Source organism: Oncorhynchus clarkii, chromosome 24, assembly GCF_045791955.1.
Source record: "Oncorhynchus clarkii lewisi isolate Uvic-CL-2024 chromosome 24, UVic_Ocla_1.0, whole genome shotgun sequence".
Classification (NCBI taxonomy): domain Eukaryota; kingdom Metazoa; phylum Chordata; class Actinopteri; order Salmoniformes; family Salmonidae; genus Oncorhynchus; species Oncorhynchus clarkii.
Window position 1 is genome coordinate 27870398 of NC_092170.1, and position 27658 is coordinate 27898055.

The following is a 27658-nucleotide window of genomic DNA, read 5'->3' on the forward strand; positions in this document are numbered from 1 at the left end:
TGTGAAATGTCAGAATACTAGTAGAGTGATTTAGTTCAGCTTTTATTTTTTTAATCACATTACCAGTGGGTCTGAAGTTTACATGCACTCAATTAGTATTTGGTAGCATTGCCTTTAAATTGTTTAACTTGGGTCAAACATTTCGGGTAGCCTTCCACAAGCTTCCCACAATAGGTTGGGTGAATTTTGGCCCATTCCTCCTGACAGAGCTGGTGTAACTGAGTCAGGTTTGTAGGCCTCCTTGCTCGCCCACGCTTTTTCAGTTCTGCCCACAAATGTTCTATAGGATTGAAGTCTGGGCTTTGTGATGGCCACTCCAATACATTGACTTTGTTGTCCTTAAGCCATTTTGCCACAACTTAGGAAGTATGCTTTGGGTCATTGTCCTTTTGGAAGACCCATTTGCGACCAAGCTTAACTTCCTGACTGATGTCTTGAGATGTTGCTTCAATATATCCACATCATTTCCCACCTCATGATGCCATCTATTTTGTGGGTGCACCAGACCCTCCTGCAGCAAAGCAACCCCAAAACATGATGCTGCCACCCCTGTGCTTCACGGTTGGAATGGCCTTCTTCGGCTTGCAAGCCTCCCTCTTTTTCCTCCAAACGTAGGGATGGTCATTATGGCCAAACATTTCTATTTTTGTTTCATCAGACCAGAGAACTTTTCGCCAAAAAGTACGGTCTTTGTCCCCATGTGCAGTTGCAAACCGTAGTCTGGCTCTTGTATGGCGGTTTTGGAGCAGTGGCTTCTTCCTTGCTGAGTGGTCTTTCAGGTTATGTCGATATAGGACTCATTTTACTGTGGATATAGATACTTTTGTACCTGTTTTCTCCAGCATCTTCACAAGGTCCTTTGCTGTTCTAGGATTGATTTGCACTTTTCGCACCAAAGTACGTTCATCTCTAGGAGACAGAACACTTCTCCTTCCTGAGCTGTATGACGGCTGCTTGGTCCCATGGTGTTTATACTTGTGTACTATTGTTTGTACAGATGAACATGGTAATTAGAAATTGCTCCCAAGGATGAACCAGACTTGTGGAGGTCTACAATGTTTTTTGAGGTCTTGGCTGATTTATTTTGATTTTCCCATGATGTCAAGCAAAGAGGCACTGACTTTGAAGGTATGCCTTGAAATACATCCACAGGTACACCTCCAATTGACTCAAATTGTCAATTAGCCTATCAGAAGCTTTTAAAGCCATAACATAATTTTCTGAAATTTTCCAAGCTGTTTAAAGGCACAGTCAACTTAATGTATGTAAACTTCTTACCCACTGGAAGGTTTGTATCATCTGATTTACACAACATGCCTACCACTTTGAAGATGAAAAATATTTTTTATTGTGAAACAAACAAGGAATAAGACCAAAAAACTGAACTTGAGCGTGCATAACTATTCACCCCTCTCAAAGTCAATACTTTGTAGAGCCACCTTTTACAGCTGTAAGTCTCTTGGGGTATGTCTCTATAAGCTTGGCACATCTAGCCACTGGGTTTTTTTCCCGTTCTACAAGGCAAAACTGCTCCAGCTCCTTCAAGCTGGATGGGTTCCGCTGGTGTACAGCAATCTTTAAGTCATACCACAGATTCTCAATTGGATTGAGGTATGGGCTTTGACTAGACCATTCCAAACCATTTAAATGTTTCTCCTTATTAAACCACTCGAGTGTTGTTTTAGCAGTATCTTAGGGCCATTGTCCTGCTGGAAGGTGAACATCCGTCCCAGTCTTAATTCTCTAGAAGACTGAAATAGGTTTTACTCAAGAATTTCCCTGTATTTAGCGCCATCCTTCAATTCTGACCAGTTTCCCAGTCCTTGCCGATGAAAAACAACCCCACAGCATGATGCTGCCACCACCATAATTCACTGTGGGGGTGGTGTTCTCGGGGTGATGAGAGGTGTTGGGTTTGCGCAGACATAGCGTTTTCCTTGATGGCCAAAAAGCAAAATGCTTGTCTCATCTGACCACAGTACATTCTTCCATATGTTTGGTGAGTCACCCACATGCCTTTTGGTGAACACCAAACGTGTTTGCTTATTTTTTTCTTTAAATTGCTTTTTTCTGGACACTCTTCCATAAAGCCCAGCTCTGTGGACTGTACGGCTTAAAGTGGTCCTGTGGAAAGATACTCCAACCTCCACTGTGGAGATTCATTTAAATTCATTTAAATGACAGGTTGTAATGCAACAAAATAGGAAAAATGCTAAGGGGGATGAATACTTTTGCAAGTGTCTGTGTATAATTTCAGCAAATAAAGAAACACCCCCTTTTCAGGACCCTGTCTTTCAAAGACAATTCATAAAAATCCAAATAACTTTACAGATCTTCATTGAAAAGGGTTTAAACACTGTTTCCCATGCTTGTTCAATGAACCATAAAAAATTAATGAACATGCACCTGTGGAACGGTCGTTAAGACACTAACAGCTAACAGACGGTAGGCAATTAAGGTCACAGTTATGAAAACTTAGGACACTAAAGAGGCATTTCTACTGACTCTGAAAAACACCAAAAGAAAGATGCCCAGGGTCCCTGCTCATCTGCTTGATTGTGTCTTAGGCATGCTGCAAGGAGGCATGAGGACTGCACATGTGACCAGGACAAAACATTGCAATGTCCGTACTGTGAGATGACCTGATATGTCCCTCCAGCATGACAATGCCACCAGCCATACTGCTCGTTCTGTGCGTGATTTCCTACAAGACAGGAATGTCAGTGTTCTGCCATGGCCAGCGAAGAGCCCGAATCTCAATCCCATTGAGCACGTCTGGGACTTGTTGGATCGGAGGGTAAGGGCTAGGCCATTCCCCCCAGAAATGTCCGGGAACTTGCAGGTGCCTTGGTGTAAGAGTGCGGTAACATTTCACAGTAAGAACTGGCAAATCTGGTGCAGTCCATGAGGAGGAGATGCACTGCAGAACTTAATGCAGCTATACTGATGGTTACTTTTGATTTTTACCCACACCTTTGTTCAAGGACACATTCTTCCATTTCTGTTATCACGTCTGTCGAACTTGTTCAGTTAATGTCTCAGTTGTTGATTCTTGTTATGTTCATACAAATATTTACACATTAAATTTGCTGAAAATAAACACAGTTGACATTGAGTACGTTTCTTTTTTTGCTGAGTTTTATATATATATATATATATATATGTATATGTATATGTATGTGTGTGTACTCTGTACTTTGTTGAATCACGTTTGGCAGCTATAAGCTTGGCACACATGTATTTTTGGGAGTTTCTCACATTCTTCTCTACATATCCTCTCAAGCTCTGTCAGGTTGGATGGGGAGTGTTGCTGCGGAGCAATTTTCAGGTCTCTTCAGAGATGTTCAAGTCCTGGCTCTGGCTGGGCCACTCAAGGACATTGAGACTTGTCCCGAAGCCACTCTTGCGTTGTCTTGGCTGTATGGTAGTCTCCCAATCCCATCCATTGAAAAACATCCCCACAACATGATGCTGCCACCACCATGCTTCACCATAGGGATGGTGCCAGGTTTTCCTCCAGACATGACGCTCGGCATTCAGGCCAAAGAGTTCAATCTTGGTTTCATCAGACCAGAGAGTCTTGTTTCTCATGGTCAGAGTCCTTTAGGTGCCTTTTGGAAAACTCCAAGCGGACTGTCATGCCTTTTACTGAGGAGTGGCTTCTGTCTGGCCATTCTACCATAAAAGGCCTGATTGGTAGAGTACTGCAGAGATGTTTGTCCTTCTGGAAGGTTCTCCGATCTCCACAGAGGAACTCTGGTACTCTGTCAGAGTGACCATCAGGTTCTTGGTCACCTCCCCAATTGCTCAGTTTGGCCAGGCGGCCAGCTCTGGCTTGGTTTTGGCTTGGTTTTTGCTCTGACATGCACTGTCAACTGTGGGCCCTTATATATATATGTGTGTGTGTGTGTGTGTGTGTGTGTGTGTGCCTTTCCAAATAATTTCCAATCAATTGAATTTACCACAAGTGGACTCCAATCAAGTTGTAGAAACATCTCAAGTATGATCTATGGAAACAGGTTGCACCTGAGCTTAATTTAGAGTCAGCAGTGTTTGAATACTTATGTAAATCGTGTTTTTAGTTTTTTATACTTTTGCAAAAAGTTCTCGCTTTATCATTATTGGGTATTGTGTGTAGATTGAGGATTTGTATGTATTTCATCCATTTTAAAATAAGGCTGTAACATAACAAAATGTGAAAAAGTTAAGGGGTCTGAGTACTTCCCGAAAGCACTGTAATTAATCTCATAGGCCTGATTGTGCTGTAGAGGTATTTTTTTAATTGCACACACATATGCTGTGTCACATATTCCTAAAATAACATTGCAGGCCTGCGGTTGGGTTTGGGTCGAAGTTGGACAGAAAGCCAGCGGGTGCGGTATGAAAAGCTGCGGGTGCAGGCAGGAGCGGGATGAAGAAATCCCACACAGACATCTACTGTACACCATGACAGTGAAGCCTGTAACGTTAGAGCTGTTTAGTGTGTCAGTGTGAAAAGTAAGGAATTAGCTAGGGAAACTGACAGATCGAATACCTTACATTGCCATACTGACTTATAAAAACCCATGTTGCACTAAAAAAACGTACCAAATCAGTCTTCAATCGTTTGGCAAATAGTTTCATCTATTGATTCAGTTCTAGTGTGATTGAGGCAAAAATAATAACTACATTTGTTCACTTTTCATTTACTTCTGTTGAAACGGGACTAAACAAAAGCTGCAAAACATGTCCATACAAACAACAGCTGTTAGATAATAATACATACATACATTAGCTAACCAACATGTCAGTTAGAATACTAGCTCAGCACTGTAAATACACACTAGTTTCGTTTTTTCTGTTAAGTTTAACTGCAGTTACCTTGCCAGCTACATCAATCAACTAAAGAGTAGCCAGTTCCTGCTCTGCTTTCTATTACAACTCTGTGAAAGAGCGCAACTCATACACACTGAATTATGCTCAACTCTCTCATGCTGGTCCAGCTAGCCTTCCAGAAGCTTTGCCTTCACACAGCCTGTCAGCCCGCTCTATGTTGTCCGCGTGGTCTGTCTGAACACTCCAAACAGCCTACACGACCGCTCTGAGGCGTCCGCATGGTCCTAAGGCACACCGTAGCTGCTTTATGTATCGCATTGTAATGATCAAACTAGAGGGGACAAAAATGCAATTTCAGAATGTGGGCTGGGATATGTCCCCCTGTCCCCAGTGAAAGTTGCGTCCCTGTGTGAAGTCATCAGCTGGTTGTCTCCCCAGTGGTAAGTCGTTCCCCGTATGGAACATTTCTAATGTAGGTTATTTTTGCTTTAGTATGCTAATTTGATTGGGGTGGGTAATGTTCCGTATTCTGTCGGTACGGCGTATTCACAATTGGTGAATTATTTTCCCTTTTGCCCTTACTCATTTACTCACTGTGTTCACAGTTTCCTTTCTCTCACTTGTTTATCTTCACTCATTCATTCTCACTCAGACATTAAGTGCTTGGCGCTGGAAGCGGACACATTCTGTATCCAAGACGACCTAAGTTAGTCTCAGCAGGTATGTGGGTGTTATTGCTAGAGCCAGAAAGAGGGAAGGGGAGAGAGAGAAAGTGAAAAAATAAGGCTAAAGGATAGTCCAAGGGAGACAGCGGAGATGGAGAAGTAAAGAAACTAGGGACAGAGAAGAAATGGAAAAGTAAAGTGGAAAGAGGGAGAAAGAAAAGAAAATACCAGTAAGGAGAGGAAGTCAAATACGAAGAGATAGAAGGTAGAAAATGAAAAAAGGATGAGAGTAATGAAAGAAAAGTTAAAGCCGTGGTTTGAAGAGTGGTGAGATGGTGGAAGACAGGATGGGGTGAATGGAAAAAAGAGGAGAGGGATGGAGGGAAATAGCATGCAGGTTATTGCCTGCCATAAGGAATGAAACAGGTAAGTGTTGTAAGGTGTGTACTGTGTACCCCAGGAAAACCAGTGAGTCATAGCAGCACAGACGGAGTTAACAACATTACTGCTCAGAGACCAGACAAGATTACAGCTGCTGCTGGTTTGAACACACACACTGTTAGTGAGCATTTCTCCTTTGCCAAGATAATCCATCCAGCTGACAGGTGTGGCATATCAAGAAGATGATTAAACAGCATAATCATTACACAGGTGTACCTTGTGCGGAGGACAATAAACGTCCACTCTAAAATGTGCAGTTTTGTCACCCAACACAATACCACAGATGTCTCAAGTTTTGAGGGAGTGTGCAATTGGCATGCTGACTGCAGGAATGTCCACCAGAGCTGTTGACAGAGAATGTAATGTGAATTACTCTGCTATAAGATGCCTCAAACATTGTTTTAGAGAATTTGGCACTACATCCAACCGGCCTCACAGCAGTAGACCATGTGTAACCACACCAGCCCAGGACCTCCACATCTGGCTTCTTCACCTGCGGGATGGTCTGAGACGAGCCAGACAGCTGATGAAACTGTGGGTTTGCATAAGCGAAGAATTTCTGCACAAACTGTCAGAAACCGCCCCAGGGAAGCTCATCTGCATGCTCACCGTTCTCACCAGGGTCTTGACCTGTCTGCAGTTCGCATCGTAACCGACGTCAGTGGGAAAACATACCACAGGCCACAATCAACAGCCTGATCAACTCTATATGAAGGAGATGTGTCATGCTGGATGAGGCAAATGGTGGTCAGACCAGATACTGACTGGTTTTCTGATCCACGCCCTTACTTTTTTTTTTAAAGGTATCTGTGACCAGCAGATGCATATCTGTATTCCCAGTCGTGAAATCCATAGGCCTAATTTATTTATTTAAATTGACTGAGTTCCGTATGACCTGTAACTAAGTGAAATCTTTGAAATTGTCCACTAAGCACAAACCAGATGGGATGGCGTATCGCTTCAGAATGCTGTGGTAGCCATGCTGGTTAAGTGTGCCTTGAATTCTAAATACATCACTGACAGTGTCACCAGCAAACACCATCTCACCTACCTCTATCTCCATGCTTCATGGTGGGAACCACACATGCGGCAATCATCCGTTCACCAACTCTGCGTCTCACAAAGACACGGGGGCTGGAACCGGTCTAATGTCCATTGCTCGTGTTTCAAGCAAGTCTGTTCTTCTTATTGGTGTCCTTTTAGTAGTTGTTTCTTTGCAGCAAGTTGACCATGAAGGCCTGATTCACGCAGTCTCCTCTGAACAGTGGATGTTGAGATGTGGCTGTTACTTGAACTATGTGAAGCATTTATTTGGACTGCAATTTCTGAGGCTGGTAACGAATGAACTTATCCTCTGCAGCAGAGGAAATTCTGGGTCTTTCTTTCTTGTGGCAGTCCTCATGAGAGACAGCTTCAACATAGTGCTTGATGGTTTTTGAGACTGCACTTGAAATGTTCAAAGTTCTTGAAATGTTCAGCATTGACTGACCTTCATGTCTTAAAGTAATGATAGACTGTCGTTTCTCTTTGCTTATTTGAGCTGTTCTTACCATAATATGGATTTGGTATTTTTACCAAATAGGGCTATCTTCTGTGTACCCCCCTACCTTGTCACAACACAACTGATTGGCTCTTTGAAGAATCTCAAATATAAAATATATTTAGATTTTTTTTTTTTATGTTTGGTTACTACATGATTCCTTGTGTTATTTCATAGTTTGATGTCTTCACTATTATTCTACAATGTAGAAAATAGTCAAAATAAAGAAAAATCTTGGAATGAGTTGGTGTTTCCAAAATTTTGATTGGTACTGTATGTTTGCATGAACATGCTCTCGCACATGCAAACACACACAGACAGCGGCAGGTAGCCTAGTGGTTAATTATATAAAGAAGGTCACTGGTTCGAATCCCCAAGCCGACTAGATAAAAAATCTCGGTGCCCTTGAGCAAGGCACTTAACCCTAGTTGCTCTTGTTAGTCGCTCTAAGAGCGTCTGCTAAATTACTATTTTTTTATGTAAACCGTGACAAACACACACATCTCGCAAAACACTATCTCACACATGATGACTAGAGAACAGAAGGGGATTTTAGAACACAGCTGGGCCGTGGGCGAGATGATGCAACACACACAAAGTGTTTCTCACTGCTTGTAAGCTGTGTGCGCTTGTGTGTTAGACTGTGAAGGTGTTGATTGGAGAGTGTGTACTGTAGTGTGCTAAAAACACGCATGTTGCTCTGTCGCCATCCTGCGCCACACAATATTCAATGTATTGCTATGTCTGCTCCTCTCTGTCCCAAATCCACCGCTACACGTCCACTTCAAGGACCCTATTCCATTACATGTGCTATCTGCGTATAAATGATATACACCCCATTTCATCAACATTACAACCTGTTCCCCTATACAATGGCACACACAGGCCGTACTATAGAGGAGGAGGAAAGTGGAGGGACAAATGGGGAGAGTCATAATGCTTTAGATGAGAAGGAAAAGAAAGAGGGAGGACGAGGGGATACAGAAATTCAGAATTCTCTCTTTCATCTGACAGAATCTTGTACTGTAGTAAAGTAGCATTAGTGTGGTTTAGTACGTTGGTGAGATGAGAGAAGACTGAATAATATGACAGGGGAGCAGAGCAGGACTAATGTTAGGACAGTGTGGCGTGTCTGATGTGACAGTCCTTAAAGTAGTGAACTAGAGGACCCCTCCTGCTAGACATCTCCTCTTTGAGAGTGGAGAAATAAGGAAAGGAGTGAGTCGAGGGAAATAGGGGGGGTGGTAGAGGTATTATGTGGGGGGGGTGTATGGGAGAAAGAGCTGTGTGAATTAAACAGCCCCCATTTAAAAGGAGACTAGAGGTGTCTGTGCAAAAGTGAACATCGAATGGGTACTTGTGGGTGTAGGGGGTTACATTGTATTGTGGTCCTGACTCCAAGGTGGGTAATGTAGTTTTAACAATGCTACACTTCTCTCCTCAGTCTGTAAGGTGTGTTGGTTTGTTTATATTGTAGTTCTGACTGACTTGACTCACTGGTACTGTAGTAGTAAGTGTTGTTGTTGTCGTCTAACAGTGTGCACCTGTATCTCTCTTCCCTCCAGTCTGTACGGTGCGCTGTCAGAAGTTCCTCATCTCTCGTGTTGGTGAAGACTGGATCTTCCTCATCCTCCTGGGTCTATTCATGGCTCTGGTCAGCTGGGTGGTCGACTTCGCTATTGCCATCTGTCTACAAGGTGAGGGCTTTGGGGAGGAGGTAGACTGCTTGGTCTACTGATGGCTCTAGTCAGCTGTACTGTCCCTCTGTCTGAATCATTTAATCTGACACATTTCCTGCATGCAGCTAAAGAAGACATTAAGCCACACTCAAGATAATCTCAGACACTGTGGTTCACGCACACACACCCGTCAAACCAGGGTGTGTGTTCATGATGAGCTGCAGTGCAGATTACTGTCTACCAGGGCTGCATGCAAGTCCGTGTGTGTATGATTAGCTTAAATGTGGTTTCATTTCATTTTTGCAGCATTAAAATGTGTTTGTGTGTATGTGTGTTCAGAAGGTGTGTGGGTGTCAATGTGCTTTATCTTGAGTCAAGCACACATTTACACACATTGCTGCAGTGTGTGTGTGTGTGTCAGATGGTAGACTGCATGTAGAGAAAGTGAAGAGGGGAGAGGAGTGAGTCATCTAGAAGCAAGACGCTCATCCAGACAAATCCCCCCCCCCTTTCTACACACACACACACTTTTGATCTCTCCATGTAAAGCAGTCATTTTTAGGAGAGGAGTCCTGCAGGTTCTACTTTTGTCAAATGTTTTGTCTCTGTACTCATGAGTAGGGCTGGGAATTGCCAGGGACCTCACAATATGATATTATCAGGAGACTGCCAATACAATATGTATTGCAGGTCTCATGATGAATATATTTTATCACGATTTATATATTGGATATAGTTTAACTTTCTGATTGACATCAATTTGATATTGGTGTGTTTCTGTGCGTGTCCACAGCACAGAAGTGGATGTACGGAGGCCTGGAGAGTAATGTGTTTCTCCAGTACCTAGCCTGGGTCACCTACCCTGTGGTGCTCATCACCTTCTCAGCTGGCTTCACACAGATACTGGCCCCACAGGCCGTAGGTAAGACACACACATACGCTGATTGACTGACTGCATCAGAGCACCATAACCCCCTCTCCCCCTCTAGGTTCAGGTATCCCAGAGATGAAGACCATTCTGAGGGGTGTAGTGCTGAAAGAATACCTCACCTTTAAAACCTTTGTTGCCAAAGTCATCGGTCTCACCTGTGCCCTGGGCAGTGGCATGCCTCTGGGCAAGGAGGTAACACTCACACACACAGTACACACACACACGTGCACACGCGCTCGGTTAACATTCTTCTCACCTCTCTGTCTTTTGACGCACACACATCCTCTTCTCACAGTCAAGCTTGTGTGAGTTTGGGTAGTTGTCTGTTCCAGTAGTTGTCTGTTCCAGGAGTTCCACTAGTTATGCAGACACACACACCATTTGACAGCTAGCAGACGCAATATGGCATGAAGACTCCTAAAATCAATCAATATATCTGTAATTCATAGGACAAGGGGTTCTAACAGTGAAGCACACAGAGGGTTGTGGTTACACATGTCCTGTGTCCCTGTCATACAGCCACACACGTTGCACTCAGGCCACCCTGTTGGTCACAGTGGAGAGGGAGGACAGGGGAGGGGGATAAGAGGGAGTAAAGAAGAGGAGAGGGGGATGAAGGAGGGTGGAAAGAAGAGGAGAGGGGGGTGGAGAGGGGGGTGGGGAGGAGATGCGGATGAAGGAGGGTGGGGATGAAGGAGGGTGGGGAGGAGAGGAGGATGAAGGAGGGTGGAGAGGAGAATGAAGGAGGGTGGGGATGAAGGAGGGTGGGGAGGAGAGGAGGATGAAGGAGGGTGGAGAGGAGAGGGGAATGAAGGAGGGTGGAGAGGAGAGGGGAATGAAGGAGGGAGGAGAGGGGAATGAAGGAGGGTGGAGAGGAGAGGGGGATGAAGGAGGGTGGAGAGGAGAGGGGGATGAAGGAGGGTGGAGAGGAGAGGGGGATGAAGGAGGGTGGAGAGGAGACGGGGATAAAGGAGGGTAGAGGGGGGATGAAGGAGGGTGGAGAGGGGGTTGGAAGAATACAACAGAATTTAAATCTTCTTAGGAAAGTCTTGAGATTAATCAATGAAACACTGAAGTTTTTAGGAAATCATTCACAAGTGATTCTTTCTCCCTCTCTCTCTAGGGTCCGTTTGTTCACATTGCCAGTCTGTGTGCTGCACTCCTCAGCAAATTCATGTCTCTGTTTGGTGGAATCTACGAGGTAAACCACACTTGGACACACAAGTTACCACATTGGTATCAATGTGATCTTTCAGAAAGGAAAAACTATGCAGAAATATGTTAAACCATTCATTAAGAAATTAATAATGCAAGTCTTGGCGATATATACTCTGCTGCTTCAGGGTAGCTTAATATACACTGAAAAATATATAAATGTAACATGTGAAGTGTTGGTCCCATTTTTCATAAGCTGAAATAAAAGATCCCAGAATTTTTCCGTATGCACAAAAAGCTTATTTCGCTCAAATCTGGTGAAGAAATTTGTTTACATCCCTGTTAGTGAGCTTTTCTCCTTTGCCAAGATAATCCGTCCACCTGACAGATGTGGAATATCAATAAGCTGATTAAACAGCATAATCATTACACACCTTGTGCTGGGGACAATAAAAGGCCACTCTAAAATGTGAAGTTTTGTCACACAACACAATGCCACAGATGTTTCAAGTTTTTATGGAGCGTGCAATTGTTATGCTGACTGCAGGAATGTCCACCAGAACAGTTGCCAGAGAATGTAATGTTCATGTCTCTACCATATGCCGCCTCCAACGTCGTTTTAGAGAATTTGGCACTACGTCCAACCAGCCTCTCAACATCAGACCATGTCATGTGTATGGCGTCGTGTGGGAAAGTGGTTTGCTGATGTCAAAGTTGTGAACAGATTGCCCCAAGGTGTCGGTGGGGTTAGTGTATGGGCAGGCGTAAGCTACCGACAGTGTTTTAACGATGGCAATTTGAATGCAGAGATACCATGACTAGATCCTGAGGCCCCTTGTTCACACGCTATCACCTCATGTTTCAGCATGATAAAGCACGGCCACATGTCACAAGGATCTGTACACAATTCCTGCAAGCTGAAAATGTCCCTGTTCTGCATACTCACCAGACATGTCACCCATTGAACATCTTCCAGATGCTCTGGATCAAGATGTACGACAACGTGTTCCAGTTCCCGCCAGTATCCAGCAACTTCACACAGCCATTGAAGAGGAGTGAGACAACATTCTACAGGCCACAATCAACAGCCTGATCAATTCTGTGCGAAGGAGACGTGTCGCGCTACATGAGGCAAATGGTGGTCACACCAGATACTGACTGGTTTTCTGATCCACGCCCCTACATTTTTTAAAGGTTTCTGTGACCAACAGATGCATATCTGTATTCCCAGTCATGTGATATCCATAGATTATGACCTTATACATGTATTTCAATTGACTGATTTCCTTAAATGAACTGTAACTCAGTCAAATCTTTGAAGTTGTATTTTTGTTCAGTATATGAAATTAACTCCAAGCAGTGAGAGCGCTAAACAATAACAGTCCCCCCCAAGAACCCTACTGCAGAATGCCTAGTTTAGATATTAGCAAATAGACCAGCTAAAGACATCCTACCATTTACAAGACTGTATACTATGTGTGAATATGAACCATGTGTAGCGTGATTTGTGCAACGTATGTCTTATATTTTCTATATGACGCACCGCCGGGTAGCCTCGTTTGAGGCAGTATGAGCTGTCATCTTGGTATACTAGAATATGCTACCTAACTAGCAACCGTAAGCAGTACAAACCCAGCTGCCCTGGAGACGCACCGCCGGGTAGCCTCGTTTGAGGCAGTATGAGCTGTCATCTTGGTATATGAGAATATGCTACCTAACTAGCAACCGTAAGCAGTACGAACCCAGCTGCCCTGGAGACGCACCGCCGGGTAGCCTCGTTTGAGGCAGTATGAGTTGTCATCTTGGTATATGAGAATATGCTACCTAACTAGCAACCGTAAGCAGTACGAACCCAGCTGCCCTGGAGACGCACCGCCAGGTGCTCTCACTGAAAGTAAATTAATAATCATCTGGCGGGTCTTCATAAAATATATCCTTATCTAACAAGCAACCTTAAGAAATATGACCCGGCCAACCACCTGTAGCTATATGCAATATATTTTATATCAAGTAGCCAGCAAAGATGGCAACATGTAGGCTATTGACCACGGCTGACGCCATTATAGCAAACTTAATGAGGCATGGTACTGGCAGGTAAACTCATCACTGTTTAGCAGCTCTCAATAGACCAACTAAGGTCATTCTCCCTTACATGACTGTCTACTAGGCCTGTGTGTTAATACTAACTGTGTAGCATGAGCTAATGCAGCAGTATGTCTATTTCCCATATTACACATCGCCGGGTACCCCGATGAGGTAAGATGAGCTGTCATCTTGGTACATCGAAAATATTCTACCCATCTAACTAGGCAACCGTAAGTTGTATGAACCCACCTGCCATGAAAGTAGCCAACCACCTGCAATATAAATGCACTGCCAGGGGGCTTCGCTGAGGCAGGATGAGCTGTCATCTTGGTATATGAGGATATTCTACATATGCAACATAGCTACTGGACCATACGGCTGTTAAAGGAATTTCATTCCTATATGTTCATCAACCAATTCAATTAAAATACTCTGCCCATTTCTAATAATTTGTAAGATACTTATTTGCATAAAATGGACATAGACCAGTCTCAAAATCAATCAATAGCGTTTATTTTCGAGAGTACTGATCATAATACAATGTACATTGGTTTATATATATCACATTTCATCATAGCGTTTTGAATGCTGCTCCTCCTCTCCGATACAATGGCAATATAGTTCACAAGGCTTCCCACATTGTCTGCCACCTGTTAAACAATCTACTACAAGCCCAAGGTCTCTCCCCTCCCTGGGTAGAGACAGAATGTCCTGTAAGTAACACAGCATTCCAGCCAGTCTGACGATAGCTCCATTAGTTTCTAACAAGGAACAGAAAGTCCTTGTTCTAATTCTTGACTAAAATTACACACATTATATTCAGTATTATGATTATAATAAGATTCATACATCCATACAGTAACAAAGTAGTATTCTGTTTAGTTATAGTTTGAAATTAAATGTATACATCATTTAGTCATTATTCATCAAAATCCCATAACGGCTGACACAATCATGATCATATAGCAATACTGCAGGAATTCATGTAGAATCAAATGTAACGTCACAGCAGCACAGTGGTGACTAAGGAACCAGAGCCGTGATGAGTTTCAGTACTTTGTCATTGGTTGCCAGCATCAATGTTGAACAGAGGTTTGCCAGGTGCCATCCGTGCTCAGCATTTAGATATCATAACATGAAAGGGAGGACGAGGCAGTGTCAGTTCTGGTGATGACGACTGATTTTCCATGCTAATTCTTTCATCTAGGGGTAGATGGGAGTATGGTTAATATCAGTGTCCATAATGCAAACAGATCACGCAAGATTAAAGGGAAGGATGATTTGGTGTGTTTCAGAATGAAGAACCCATAAAAGCCATCATTCGGACTGCGTAATATAAACACATTGTTGCCTTAACTTGGACTCAAACTTGTGCTATTGAGAGAGAGGAGAGATGCACCTTTGATGTGCATGTTGGTCACTTCTCCGTAAGCCTTGAGAGTAGTGGACAGATGGATCCTGAGCAGACTATACACTGAATGGTCCTGACACCCGGAATTAACCAAATTCTTGCTTACTGGACCATGATAAAGGCAGGCTGCATTTGCCTGACTGTAATTTGGAATAGAAAAGGCATACATGGTTATATAACAGAAGACATTGTACAGATAGTCTACCTGAGCTAACAGCTATGTCAACATACACTACATAACCAAAAGTATGTGGACACCTGCTTGTCGAACATCTAATTCCAAAATCATGGGCATTAACATAGTTGGTCCCACCTTTGCTGCTATAACAGCCACCACTCTTCTCAAATCAAATCACATGTATTTATATAGCCCTTCTTACATCAGCTGATATCACAAAGTGCTGTACAGAAACCCAGCCTAAAACCCCAAACAGCAAGCAATGCAGGTGTAGAAGCACGGTGGCTAGGAAAATCTCCCTAGAAAGGCCAAAACCTAGGAGGAAACCTAGAGAGGAACCAGGCTATGAGGGGTGGCCAATCCTCTTCTGGCTGTGCCGGGTGGAGATTATAACAGAACATGGCCAAGATGTTCAAATGTTCATAAATTTAATAATAATCACAGTAGTTGTCGAGGGTGCAACAAGTCAGCACCTCAGGAGTAAATGTCAGTTTGCTTTTCATAGCCGATCATTGAGAGTATCTCTACCACTCCTGCTGTCTCTAGAGAGTTGAAAACAGCAGGTCTGGGACAGGTAGCACGTCCGGTGAACAGGTCAGGTTTCCATAGCCGCAGGCAGAACAGTTGAAACTGGAGCAGCAGCACGGCCAGGTGGACTGGGGACAGCAAGGAGTCATCATGCCAGGTAGTCCTGAGGCATGGTCCTAGGGCTCAGGTCCTCCGAGAGAGAGAAATAAAGAGAGAAAGAGAGAATTAGAGAGAGCATACTTAAATTCACACAGGACACCGGATAAGACAGGAGAAGTACTCCAGATATAACAAACTGACCCTAGCCCCGCGACACAAACTACTGCAGCATAAATACTGGAGGCTGAGACCGGAGGGGTCAGGAGACACTGTGGCCCCATCTGATGATACCCCCGGACAGGGCCAAACAGGCAGGATATAACCCCACCCACTTTGCCAAAGCACAGCCCCCACACCACTAGAGGGATATCTTCAACCACCCACTTACCATCCTGAGACAAGGCCGAGTATAGCCCACACAGATCTCCGCCATGGCACAACCCAAGGAGGGGCGCCAACCCAGACGGGAAGATCACGTCAGTGACTCAACCCACTCAAGTGTTGCACTCCTCCTAGGGACGGCATGGAAGAGCACCAGTAAGCCAGTGACTCAGCCCCTGTAATAGGGTTAGATGCAGAGAATCCCAGTGGAAAGAGGGGAACCTGCTAGGGAGAAACAGCAAGGGCAGTTTGTTGCTCCAGAGCCTTTCTGTTCACCTTCACACTCCTGGGCCAGACTACACTCAATCATAGGACCTACTGAAGAGATGAGTCTTCAGTAAAGACTTAAAGGTTGAGACCGAGTCTGTGTCTCTCACATGGGTAGGCAGACCATTCCATAAAAATGGAGCTCTATAGGAGAAAGCCCTGCCTCCAGCTGTTTGCTTAGAAATTCTAGGGACAATTAGGAGGCCTGCGTCTTGTGACCGTAGCATACGTGTAGGTATGTACGGCTGGACCAAATCGGAAAGATGGGTAGGAGCAAGCCCATGTAATGCTTTTTAGGTTAGCAGTAAAACCTTGAAATCAGCCCTTGCCTTAACAGGAAGCCAGTGTAGGGAGGCTAGCACTGGAGTGATATGATCAAATCTTTTGGTTCTAGTCAGGATTCTAGCAGCCGTATTTAGCACTAACTGAAGTTTATTTAGTGCTTTATCCGGGTAGCCGGAAATCAGAGCATTGCAGTAGTCTAACCTAGAAGTAACAAAGCATGGATACATTTTTCTGCATCATTTTTGGACAGAAAGTTTCTGATTTTTGCAATGTTACGTAGATGGAAAAAAGCTGTCCTTGAAATGTCTTGATATGTTCGTCAAAAGAGAGATCAGTGTCCAGAGTAACGCCGATGTCCTTCACAGTTTTATTTGAGACGACTTTTCAACCGTCAAGATTAATTGTCAGATTCAACAGAAGATTTCTTTGTTTCTTGGGACCTAGAACAAGCATCTCTGTTTTGTCCGAGTTTAAAAGTAGAAAGTTTGCAGCCATCCACTTCCTTATGTCTGAAACACAGGCTTCTAGCGAGGGCAATTTTGGGGCTTCACCATGTTTCATTGAAATGTACAGCTGTGTGTCATCCGCATAGCAGTGAACATTAACATTATGTTTTCGAATGACATCCCCAAGAGGTAAAATATATAGTGAAAACAATAGTGGTCCTAAAACGGAACCTTGAGGAACACCGAAATGTACAGTTGATTTGTCAGAGGACAAACCATTCACAGAGACAAACTGATATCTTTCCGACAGATAAGATCTAAACCAGGCCAGAACTTGTCCGTGTAGACCAATTTGGGTTTCCAATCTCTCCAAAAGAATGTGGTGATCGATGGTATCAAAAGCAGCACTAAGGTCTAGGAGCACGAGGACAGATGCAGTGCCTTGGTCTGACGCCATTAAAAGGTAATTTACCACCTTCACATGTGCAGTCTCAGTGCTATGATGGGGTCTGAAACCAGACTGAAGCATTTCGTATACATTGTCTTCAGGAAGGCAGTGAGTTGCTGTGCAACAGCTTTTTCTAAAAATGTTGAGAGGAATGGAAGATTCGATATAGGCCGATAGTTGTTTATATTTTCTGGCTCAAGGTTTGGCTTTTTCAAGAGAGGCTTTATTACTGACACTTTTAGTGAGTTTGGTACACATCCGGGGGATAGAGAGCCGTTTATTATGTTCAACATAGGAGGGCCAAGCACAGGAAGCAGCTCTTTCAGTAGTTTAGTTGGAATAGGGTCCAGTATGCAGCTTGACGGTTTAGAGACCATGATTATTTTCAGCATTGTGTCAAGAGATATAGTACTAAAACACTTGAGTGTCTCTCTTGATCCTAGGTCCTGGCAGAGTTGTGCAGACTCAGGACAAAACTATTGCCACAAAGTTGGAAGCACAAAATCGTCCTGAATCTCATTGTATGCTTTAGCATTAAGATTTCCCTTCACTGGAACTAAGGGGCCTAGACTGAACCATGAAAAACAGCCCCAGACCATTATTTCTCCTCCACCAAACTTTACAGTTGATGCTATGCATTTGGGCAGGTAGCATTCTCCTGACCCTCAGATTCATCCATTGGACTACCAGATGTTTAAGCGTGATTCATCACTCCAGAGAACGTGTTTCCACTGCTCCAGAGTCCAATGGTGGTGAACTTTACACCTCTCCAGCTGACGCTTGGCATTGCACATGGGGATCTTAGGCTTGTGTCCAGCTGCTTGGCCATAGAAACCCATTTCATGAAGCTCCCGACGAACAGTTATTTTGCTTACGTTGCTTCCAGAGGCAGTTTGGAACTCGGTAGTGAGTGTTGCAACTGAGGACAGACAATTTTTACTTGCTACGCACTTCAGCAGTTGGCAGTCCCTTTCTGTGAGCTTGTGTGGCCTACCACTTCGCGGCTGAGCCGTTGTTGCTGCTAGACGTTTCCACTTCACAACAGCACTTTGTTGACTGGGGCAGCTCTAGCAGGGCAGAAATTTGACAAACTGACTTGTTGGAAAGGTGGCATCCTATGTCGGTGCCAAGTTTAAAGTCACTGAGCTCTTCAGTAAGGCCTTTCTACTGCCAATGTTTGTCTTTGGAGACTGCATGGCTTTGTGCTCAACTTTTACACTTGTCTGCAACAGGTGTGGCTGAAAAAGATGAATCCACTCATTTTGAAGGGGTGTCCACATAATTTTGTATATATAGTGTATATGCTGGTAGGCCATGAAGTAGATGGATGACCTGATAGGAAGAGTAAATAAATCCAATAGATACTGAAATATGCCTGCATATTAGTGTTTGAAACAAGCTCTTAACAGACATTTCCATTGGGGACAATGAATGCTCGATCGCCAACAGCTGATTGTGGGTGTTTAGCAAGCCCATGGCGTGCTAGGTAATGCTAGTATTAACAGCCAATTCAACACAGCTTGAAGCTATAGCAAGCCTTGATTGGTCATCACACCGCGATACAGCGCGAGCTTCCCCATTTAAGGTCCAGGGTGATTAACAGAAATCTGGGAGAAAAAGGTTACACTTAGCAGTAGTAATCATTTTAAAATGAGCTGTACTTCTTTGAAATGTGCCAAATGATGAGACTGACCCGGGAATGTTTAGCCGGCAACAGACTGTCTCCATCTGAGTATCACAAGATATTACGCTGCTCGACATCTCACATAGCTGTCCACAGCATTTGGCACAGCACAATGGTGGTAGAAAAGAGTCATGCTCAGCTACAGCAATCACAGCAAAGTATACGATGCCTGCGTGCGTTCCAACAATGTACAAGCATGCCTGATAACTTGCGTAACTGACTACTAGTAATTGGCTACTAGTACACTCCAAAGATATGCCTAACCTGATGCTTCATGAGTACTACAGCGAGAATGAAGATGACAACAGAAATAATGCAAATGTATCCTGAAAGTATCAGCTTTCAGGTAAGATCCAAGGGCAGACTGTGTTGAAGTAACAATGTTTATTGTGAACAACAGGGGCAGGCAAACGACAGGCCAAGACAGGCAGGGGTCGATAATACAGAATAGTGGGGCCAAGGTACAGGACGGCAGGCAGGCCCAGGGTCAGGTCAGGCAGATATCGGAAATCCAGAGAAGGGCCAAAGGCACAGGACGGCAGGCAAGCTGTCAGGACAGGCAAGGGTCAAAACCAGGAGGGTGAGATAAAAAGAGACTGGGGAAAAGCAGGAGCTGAGACAAAATGCTGGTTGATTTGAACAAACAAGATGAACTGGCACAGACAGACAAACACAGGTATAACTACCCAGGGGTAAGTTGGGAAGATGAGCGGGTGGAGAGAAGCACAAGGTCAGGTGAAACAGATCAGGGCGTGACCGAAGGGGGGCATTCTGGAATAAACCAGACGACAAAATGGATTGCCCCAGCCAATAGATGCATCACAATAATACACAATTAACATGATACATAAACTGTCAAATCAGCACATATTTAATGAATATATACGAGTGTTCATGTAAAAGCCTCAGCGTGGGTTAAAGATCTGCATAAACGTTCTGTCTGCCATCGTACTGTGATGCTCATTGAAAATGAGTGGAAGGGGTGGCTAGTGTTGCCTCTATGGCACAGTGACCTCACAGTGTGCTCTTGCCAATAGCAATAGTAGCAACCATGCCAACGATTATGTGCAGATGATAAGAGACTTAACATGACATTGTTAGCACTACATTCACTGCGCAAGGGGAAGCAGAGCCTAAACATGCATATTGCTCCCACGGATGCAGTATCAGCAGCCATGCCATAATGCAACACTGTGTGAAGATAATTAAACAAGAATATTAGAGCTTACAAGCATCACCACAGCATTGAATTATATAAGACACAACAAAATGCAACAGAAGATCAATTAAAAACAGGATCTAATACCTGATACTAGAATGAAGCAATCACTACAGTTAGCATACAGTATAATTGCACATGGTAGAATAGTTGTCACTAAAAACTACTAGACTACGAGATGGACCGACAGGGAGTCGACTTCCTATGTAGAAGGCCTGACGTGATTAGACATGGTTAATAAATACAGGGGCTAAACCTACTGCTGCCTATAAGATGACTAATGTGACTGAAAGACAGCGTTAATGAACCGCTGATACTGTAGTGTCTTGCAGCGGTCTCGTGAACTGCACCACACATAATTGAGTAAGCTACATGAGACCAAATACTATCAAATTCGGCGTGATAAGCACCATCTCCTTGCTCATATCAAATTTAACCAACAATGCCGTTTTAAGAAAAACAAGTTTTAAGAAAAACAAGTTTTAAGAAAAAATGGACAAGTAAAAAACAACAAATAATTGAAGAGCAGCAGTAAAATAGCAGCAGTAAAATAACATTAGCGAGGCTATATACAGGGGGTGCCGGTACAGAGTCAATGTGTGGGGGCACAGGTAAGTCGAGGTAAAGTGACTATGCATAGATGATAATGAACAGAGAAGCAGCAGTGTAAAAGAGGGAGGGGGTGTGGGGGGCAATGCAAATAGTCTGGGTAGCCATTTGAATAGCTGTTCAGGAGTCTTATGTCTTGGGGGTAGAAGCTGTTAAGGAGCCTTTTGGACCTAGACTTGGCGCTCCTTGGCGCACCTAGACTTGGCGCTCCTTCCTCTGACACTGTCTGATATGGAGGTCCTGGATGGCAGGAAACTTGGCCCCAGTGATGTACTGGTCCGTTCGCACGGCCCTCTGTAGTGCCTTGCAGTTGGCGGCTGAGCAGTTGCCATACCAGGCAGTGATGCAACCAGTGCTCAGCAACTTTTTGAGGATCTGAGGACCCATGCCAAATATTTTGTCTCCTGTGGGAGACGTGAGTGCTACGGGGTGGTAGTAATTTAGGCAGGTTTCCTTAGTGTTCTTGGGCACAGGGACTATGGTGGTCTGCTTAAAACATGTTGGTATTACAGACTCAGTCAGGGACAGGTTGAAAATGTCAGTGAAGACACTTGCCAGTTGGTCAGCGCATGGTCAGAGTACACGTCCTGGTAATCCGTCTGTACCTGCGGCCTTGTGAATGTTGACCTGTTTAAAGTTCTAACTCACACTGGCAACGGAGAGCGTGATCACACAGTCATCAAGAAACATTGCTTCTCACTGTATATCAACACATATTAGGCTAGCGTAGGCTACTTTCTCCTATATGGATGAGGGCAGATTCTCCGTGATGGAATGTGTAAACCGAGAGCACAGACTCTGCCTGAAGCTGGCATGGGAACTCTCAAAGTATACAATAGTCCCAAGACTAATCTACAAGCTAGCTAGTTGTAGCCACTATTGACTGCCAACAGTAGAGCAGCGACATGGATTGATCCTCAGTCAATGACGTCCCCTCAGCAGGTATACGTGCTACGTGAGCATATTGAGCGACGCGGGCGAAGTTCACAGCTTGCGAGCATTTGCTAACAACATTTAATATCAGAAAACAGTAGCATAACGAGTAACTGCTAGCTACAGGAGCGTTGGTATAATAAGCATAGCATCAATTCAGTAGCAGGATTTTTTTCACCTTTATTTAACCAGGTAGGCCAGTTGAGAACATGTTCTCATTTACAACTGCTACCTGGCCAAGATAAAACAAAGCAGTGCGACTAAAACAACAACAGAGTTACACATGGGACAGACAAACGTACAGTCAATAACACAATAGAAAAATCTGTATGCAGTGTGTGCTAATGAAGTAAGGAGGTAAGGTAATAAATAGGCCAAAGTGGCGAAGTAATTACAATTTAGCAATTAACACTGGAGTGATAGATGTGCAGTTGAGGATGTGCAAGTAGAAATACTGGTGTGCAAAAGAGCAGAAAAATAAAAACAAATATTCGATGAGGTAGGCAGTTGTTAGTAACAATATGGGGATGAGGTAGTTGGGTGGGCTATTTACAGATGGGCTATGTACAGCTGCAGCGATCGGTAAGCTGCTCTGACAGCTGATGCTTAAAGTTAGTGAGGGAGATATAAGTCTCCAACTTTAGTGATTTTTGCAATTCGTTCCAGTCATTGGCAGCAGAGAACTGGAAGGAAAGGCGGCCAAAGGAGGTGTTGGCTTTGGGGATGACCAGTGAAATATACCTGCTGGAGCGCGTGCTACGTGTGGGAGTTGCTATGGTGACCTGAGCTGAGATAAGGCAGAGCTTTACCTAGCAAATACTTATAGATGACCTGGAGCCAGTGGGTTTGGAGACGAATATGTAGCGAGGACCAACCAACAAGAGCATACAGGTCGCAGTGGTGGCTAGTATATGGAGCTTTAGTGACAAAAGGTATGGCACTGTGATAGACTGCATCCAATTTGTTGAGTAGAGTGTTGGAGGCTATTTTGTAAATGACATCACCGAAGTCGAGGCTCGGTAGGATAGTCAGTTTTACGAGGGTATGTTTAGCAGCATGAGTGAAGGAGGCTTTGTTGCGAAATAAGAAGCCAATTCTAGATTTAATTTTGGATTGGAGATGCTTAATATGAGTTTGGAAGGAGAGTTTACATTCTAGCCAGACACCTAGGTATTTGTAGTTATCCACATATTCTAAGTCCGAATCGTCCAGAGTAGTGATGCTATTCGGGCAGGCAGGCTCGGGCAGCGATCGATTGAAGAGCATGCCTTTCATTGTACTAGCATTTAAGAGCAGTTGGAGGCCTTCGAAGGAGTGTTGTATGGCATTGAAGCTCGTTTGGAGGTTTGTTAACTTCTTATGGATGAAATCCCGTTAACCGGTATCGATTTGACAACAGCCAGTGAAAGTGCAGGGCGCCAAATTCAAACAACAGAAATCTCAGAATTAAAATTCCTCAAACATACAAGTATTATGCACCATTTTTAAAATAAAGTTGTTGTAAATCCAGTCAGTGTCCGATTTCAAAAAGGCTTTACGACGAAAGCATACCATGAGATTATGTTAGGTCAGCACCTAGTCACAGAAAAACACAGCCATTTTTCCAGCCAAAGAGAAGAGTCACAAAAAGCAGAAATAGAGATCAAATTAATCACTAACCTTTGATGATCTTCATCAGATGACACTCATAGGACTTCATGTTACACAATTACATGCATATTTTGTTCGATAAAGTTCATATTTATATCCAAAAATCTCAGTTTACATTGGCCCGTTATGTTCAGTAATGTTTTGCTTCCAAAACATCCAGTGATTTTGCAGAGAGCCACATCAAAATACAGAAATACTCATCATAAATGTTGATGAAAATACAAGTGTTATACATGGAATTAAAGATATACTTCTCCTTAATGCAACCGCTGTGTCAGATTTCAAAAAAGCTTTACGGAAAAAGCACACCATGCAATAATCTGAGTACAGCGCTCAGACACCAAAACAAGCCATACAGATACCCGCCATGTTGTGGAGTCAACAGAAGTCAGAAATAGCGTTATAAATATTCACTTACCTTTGATGATCTTCATCATAATGCACTCCAAGGAATCCCAGTTCCACAATAAATGTTTGTTTTGTTAGATAAAGTCCATTTATGTCCAAATTCCTCCTGTTTTTTTTGCGCGCTTAGTTCACAAATCCAAATGCATGTGGCGCAGGCACACTTAGTCCAGACGAAAAGTCAAAAAAGTTATTTTACAATTCGTAGAAACGTGTCAAACGATGTATAGAATCAATCTTTAGGATGTTTTTAACATAAATCTTTAAAAATATTCCAACCGGACAATTCCTTTGTCTTTAGAAATGAAAAGGAACGCAGCTAGCTCTCACGGCCGCGCACGTGACTGAGCTCATGGCATTCTGCCAGACCTCTTAGTCAAACAGCTCTTATTCGCTCCCCCTTCACAGTAGAAGCCTGAAACCAGGTTCTAAAGACTGTTGACATCTAGTGGAAGCCTTAGTAAGTGCAATCGGACCAAATTTCCACTGTATATTGGATAGGCGAAGACCTGAAAACCTACAAACCTCAGATTTTCCACTTCCTGGTTGATTTTTTTCTCAGGTTTTTGCCTGCCATTTGAGTTCACAGACATAATTCAAACAGTTTTAGAAACTCCAGAGTGTTTTCTATCCGAATCTACTAGTAATATGCATATCTTAGCTTCTGGGCCTGAGTAGCAGGCAGTTTACTCTGGGCACCTTATTCATCCAAGCTACTCAATACTGCCCCCCCATCCATAAGAAGTTAACAGTGTCGAAAGATGGGTCACATGTATACTGAATGGTGTTGTCTGCGTAGAGGTGGATCAAAGAATCACCCACAGCAAGAGCGACATCATTGATATATACAGAGAAGGAAGTCGGCCCGAGAATTGAACCCTGTGGCACCCCCATAGAGACTGCCAAAGGTCTGGACAACAGGCCCTCCGATTTGACACACTGAACTCTTTCTGAGAAGTAGTTAGTGAACCAGGCGAGGCAGTCATTAGAGAAACCAAGGCTGTTAAGTCTGCCGATAAGAATACGGTGATTGACAGAGTCGAAAGACTTGGCCAGGTCATTGAAGACTGCTGCACAGTACTGTCTTTTATCGATGCAGGTTATGATATCATTTAGGATCTTGAGCGTGGCTGAGGTGCACCCATGACCAGCTCGGAAACCAGGTTGCATAGCGGTGAAGGTACGGTGGGATTCGAAATGGTCTGTGATCTGTTTGTTCACTTGGCTTTCGAAGACTTTAGAAAAGCAGGGCAGGATCGATATAGGTCTGTAACAGTTTGGGTCGAGAATGTCTCCCCCTTTGAATAGGGGGATGACCGTGGCCGCTTTCCAATCTTTAGGAATCTCAGACCATACGAAAGAGGTTGAACAGACTAGTAATAGGGGTTGCAACAATGGTGGCTGATAATCTTAGAAAGAGAGGGTCCAGATTGTCTATCCCAGCTGATTTGCAGGTATCCAGATTTTGCCGCTCTTTCAGAACATCAGCTGTCTGGATTTGGGTGAAGGAGAAGCGGTGGGGGTGGGGGGCAGCTTGGTGGGGGGGGGCAGGCAGCTTGGAGGAGGTGCTCTTATTCTCCATAGACTTTACAGTGTCCCAAAACTTTTTGGAATTAATACTGCAGGGTGTGAATTTCTATTTGAAAAAGCTAGACTTTGCTTTCCTAACTGACTGTGTATATTGGTTCCTGACTTCCCTGAGAAGTTGCATATTGCAGGGACTGTTTGATGCTAGTGCAGTACACCACAGGATGTTTTTGTGCTGGTCGAGGGCAGTCAGGTCTGGAGTGAACCAAGGGCTATATCTGTTCTTAGTTCTACATTTTTTGAAAGTGCATGCTTATTCAAGATGGTGAGGAAAGCACTTTTAAAGAACAACCAGTCATCCTCTACTGACGGGATGAGGTCAATTTCCTTCCAGGATACCCGGGCCAGGTCGATTAAAAAGGCCTGCTCGCAGAAGTGTTTTAGTGATTAGTTTAGCTTGCCAGTGATGAGGGGTGGTCGTTTGACCGCGGACCCATACGGACGCAGGCAATGAGGCAGTGATCGCTGAGGTCTTTGTTGAAAACAGCAGAGGTATATTTAGAGGGCAAGTTTGTCAGGATGATCTCTATGAGCAGAACCAGTCAGCTTAATATACCCTCAAATAAGGTAGGCGTGAATGTTACTAGCATCTAATTGGTCGAATCTCAGCTGAGGCGGGCGCTCAGGTTCCCTTTCTGACCTGGCTTTGCTTTCCTCTTTAGCCAGTATACTTGCCTTTTGTTGATATTTCACTTCCATACCCTAACTTTTTTCAGTCCTCTCACTCATAAACCTCACATTTTAAACCACAGTACATCTTAAACCATCAGTGCATCACTATATCTATAATCTACTGTAGCCACTGATCATGCAGGCAAACCAACTCCAATGTGGTTGAGATACCATAGTAATTCACTGAACAGACTTCCCTCTCCCTTAAGACAGAACTGTAGGTTAGTTGTATGTGGGAAAGTTCCTTTGTTTCCGTAAACTCCAAAATTGTTCCTCCTCTTAATCGACTGCTCATGTCTGCATCGGCTCAATACCACACCCGGCCTGTTAGTGGCTTGGAGAAAAACACGTCACATGTTACTGGTTGAGAGAATGTTTTTTTCACTCTTGACTGTTCTTCTGAGTGTATGTCCAGAATATGCGTGTGCGGACACACACACACACACACACAATATACATTTAGACAAGTAATATACACATAATAAATATTTAAACCAGCACGTTATTTGCAAACAAATGAAATACATCTCATCTTTAATCTCCATAGCTATAATACAGGGAGCAATAAATAAATGTAGAGATATATAAATGAAGAAAAGTTTTTAAAGCAAGGGAGAGAGATATCGAGGTAAAGACAGAGAATCAGGCATTGAGGAGTAGAGAGATAGTCTTTCAACTTTCTATGCTTGTTCAACTTGGGCCTTGGGAGACAGAGGGAATGAGAGGGAGGGAATCTTTGACTCATCTCTCTGTACTCTGAAGATGAGAGACAACTGCTGTGTGTGTGTGTGTGTGTGTGTGTGTGTGTGTGTGTGTGTGTGTGTGTGTGTGTGTGTGTGTGTGTGTGTGTGTGTGTGTGTGTGTGTGTGTGTGTGTGTGTGTGTGTGTGTGTGTGTGTGTGTGTGTGTGTGTGTGTGTGTGTGTGTGTGTGTGTGTGTGTGTGTGTGTGTGTGAGAGAGTGAAGGGATGGGGGGTCTGGTGGACCGGGGCAATGAAGAATCTTTGAAGCAGACCTTCAAGTCCCCTCGAGTGGAGCACTCTTTTGCTGCATAACCCTGTCTGTCTCTCTGTCCGTCTCCCCTTAATCTTCTGCTCCCTCTAGCCTCTCTCCTTCCCTCATCCTCTCTCTCTTCCCCCCTCCTCTCTGTGTTGTATCTGTACTGTATATGAATATGCCGCATTTTATGGCATACTAATTGTGTGTGTGTATTTAGGACACATCTACACTCACCCCTCTCTGTTTCACTAACATGTTGCTTAAAGGAGCCAAACCTCATTGGAAACAATGTAAATCATTGCTGGAAGGGCAGAATATCCACCATAACTTCCTCCTCTCCTGGACTCCATATCCCATCTCTCTACCACCTGTCCATATTACATCTGTAATCCATCTGTAGTCCCATGCTATACTGTGTTTGTAGAAATTGTATTTCATTCGACCGTACCCTGTGGTTGTTTGGGCAGTGTCACAGATCCAATCTCTCGGTGCCTTCTAGTAAAGCAAGTCAATTTGATCAAATCTGATTTTTTGAAAGCTTTATTTTA

The 27658-nt window shown here is 43.8% G+C and overlaps 1 protein-coding gene across 1 annotated transcript in view; it reads left to right on the forward strand.

The window, feature by feature from the left end:
• Nucleotides 1–27658, forward strand: part of LOC139383110 (chloride channel protein 2-like) — a 195282-nt gene that overhangs the window by 100867 nt on the left and 66757 nt on the right. Inside the window, exons 3-6 of the mRNA XM_071127427.1 lie at nt 9027–9158; nt 9934–10062; nt 10130–10263; nt 11195–11272. Coding sequence (XP_070983528.1) covers nt 9027–9158; nt 9934–10062; nt 10130–10263; nt 11195–11272 — 473 coding nt within the window. The remainder of the gene's footprint in view (nt 1–9026; nt 9159–9933; nt 10063–10129; nt 10264–11194; nt 11273–27658) is intronic.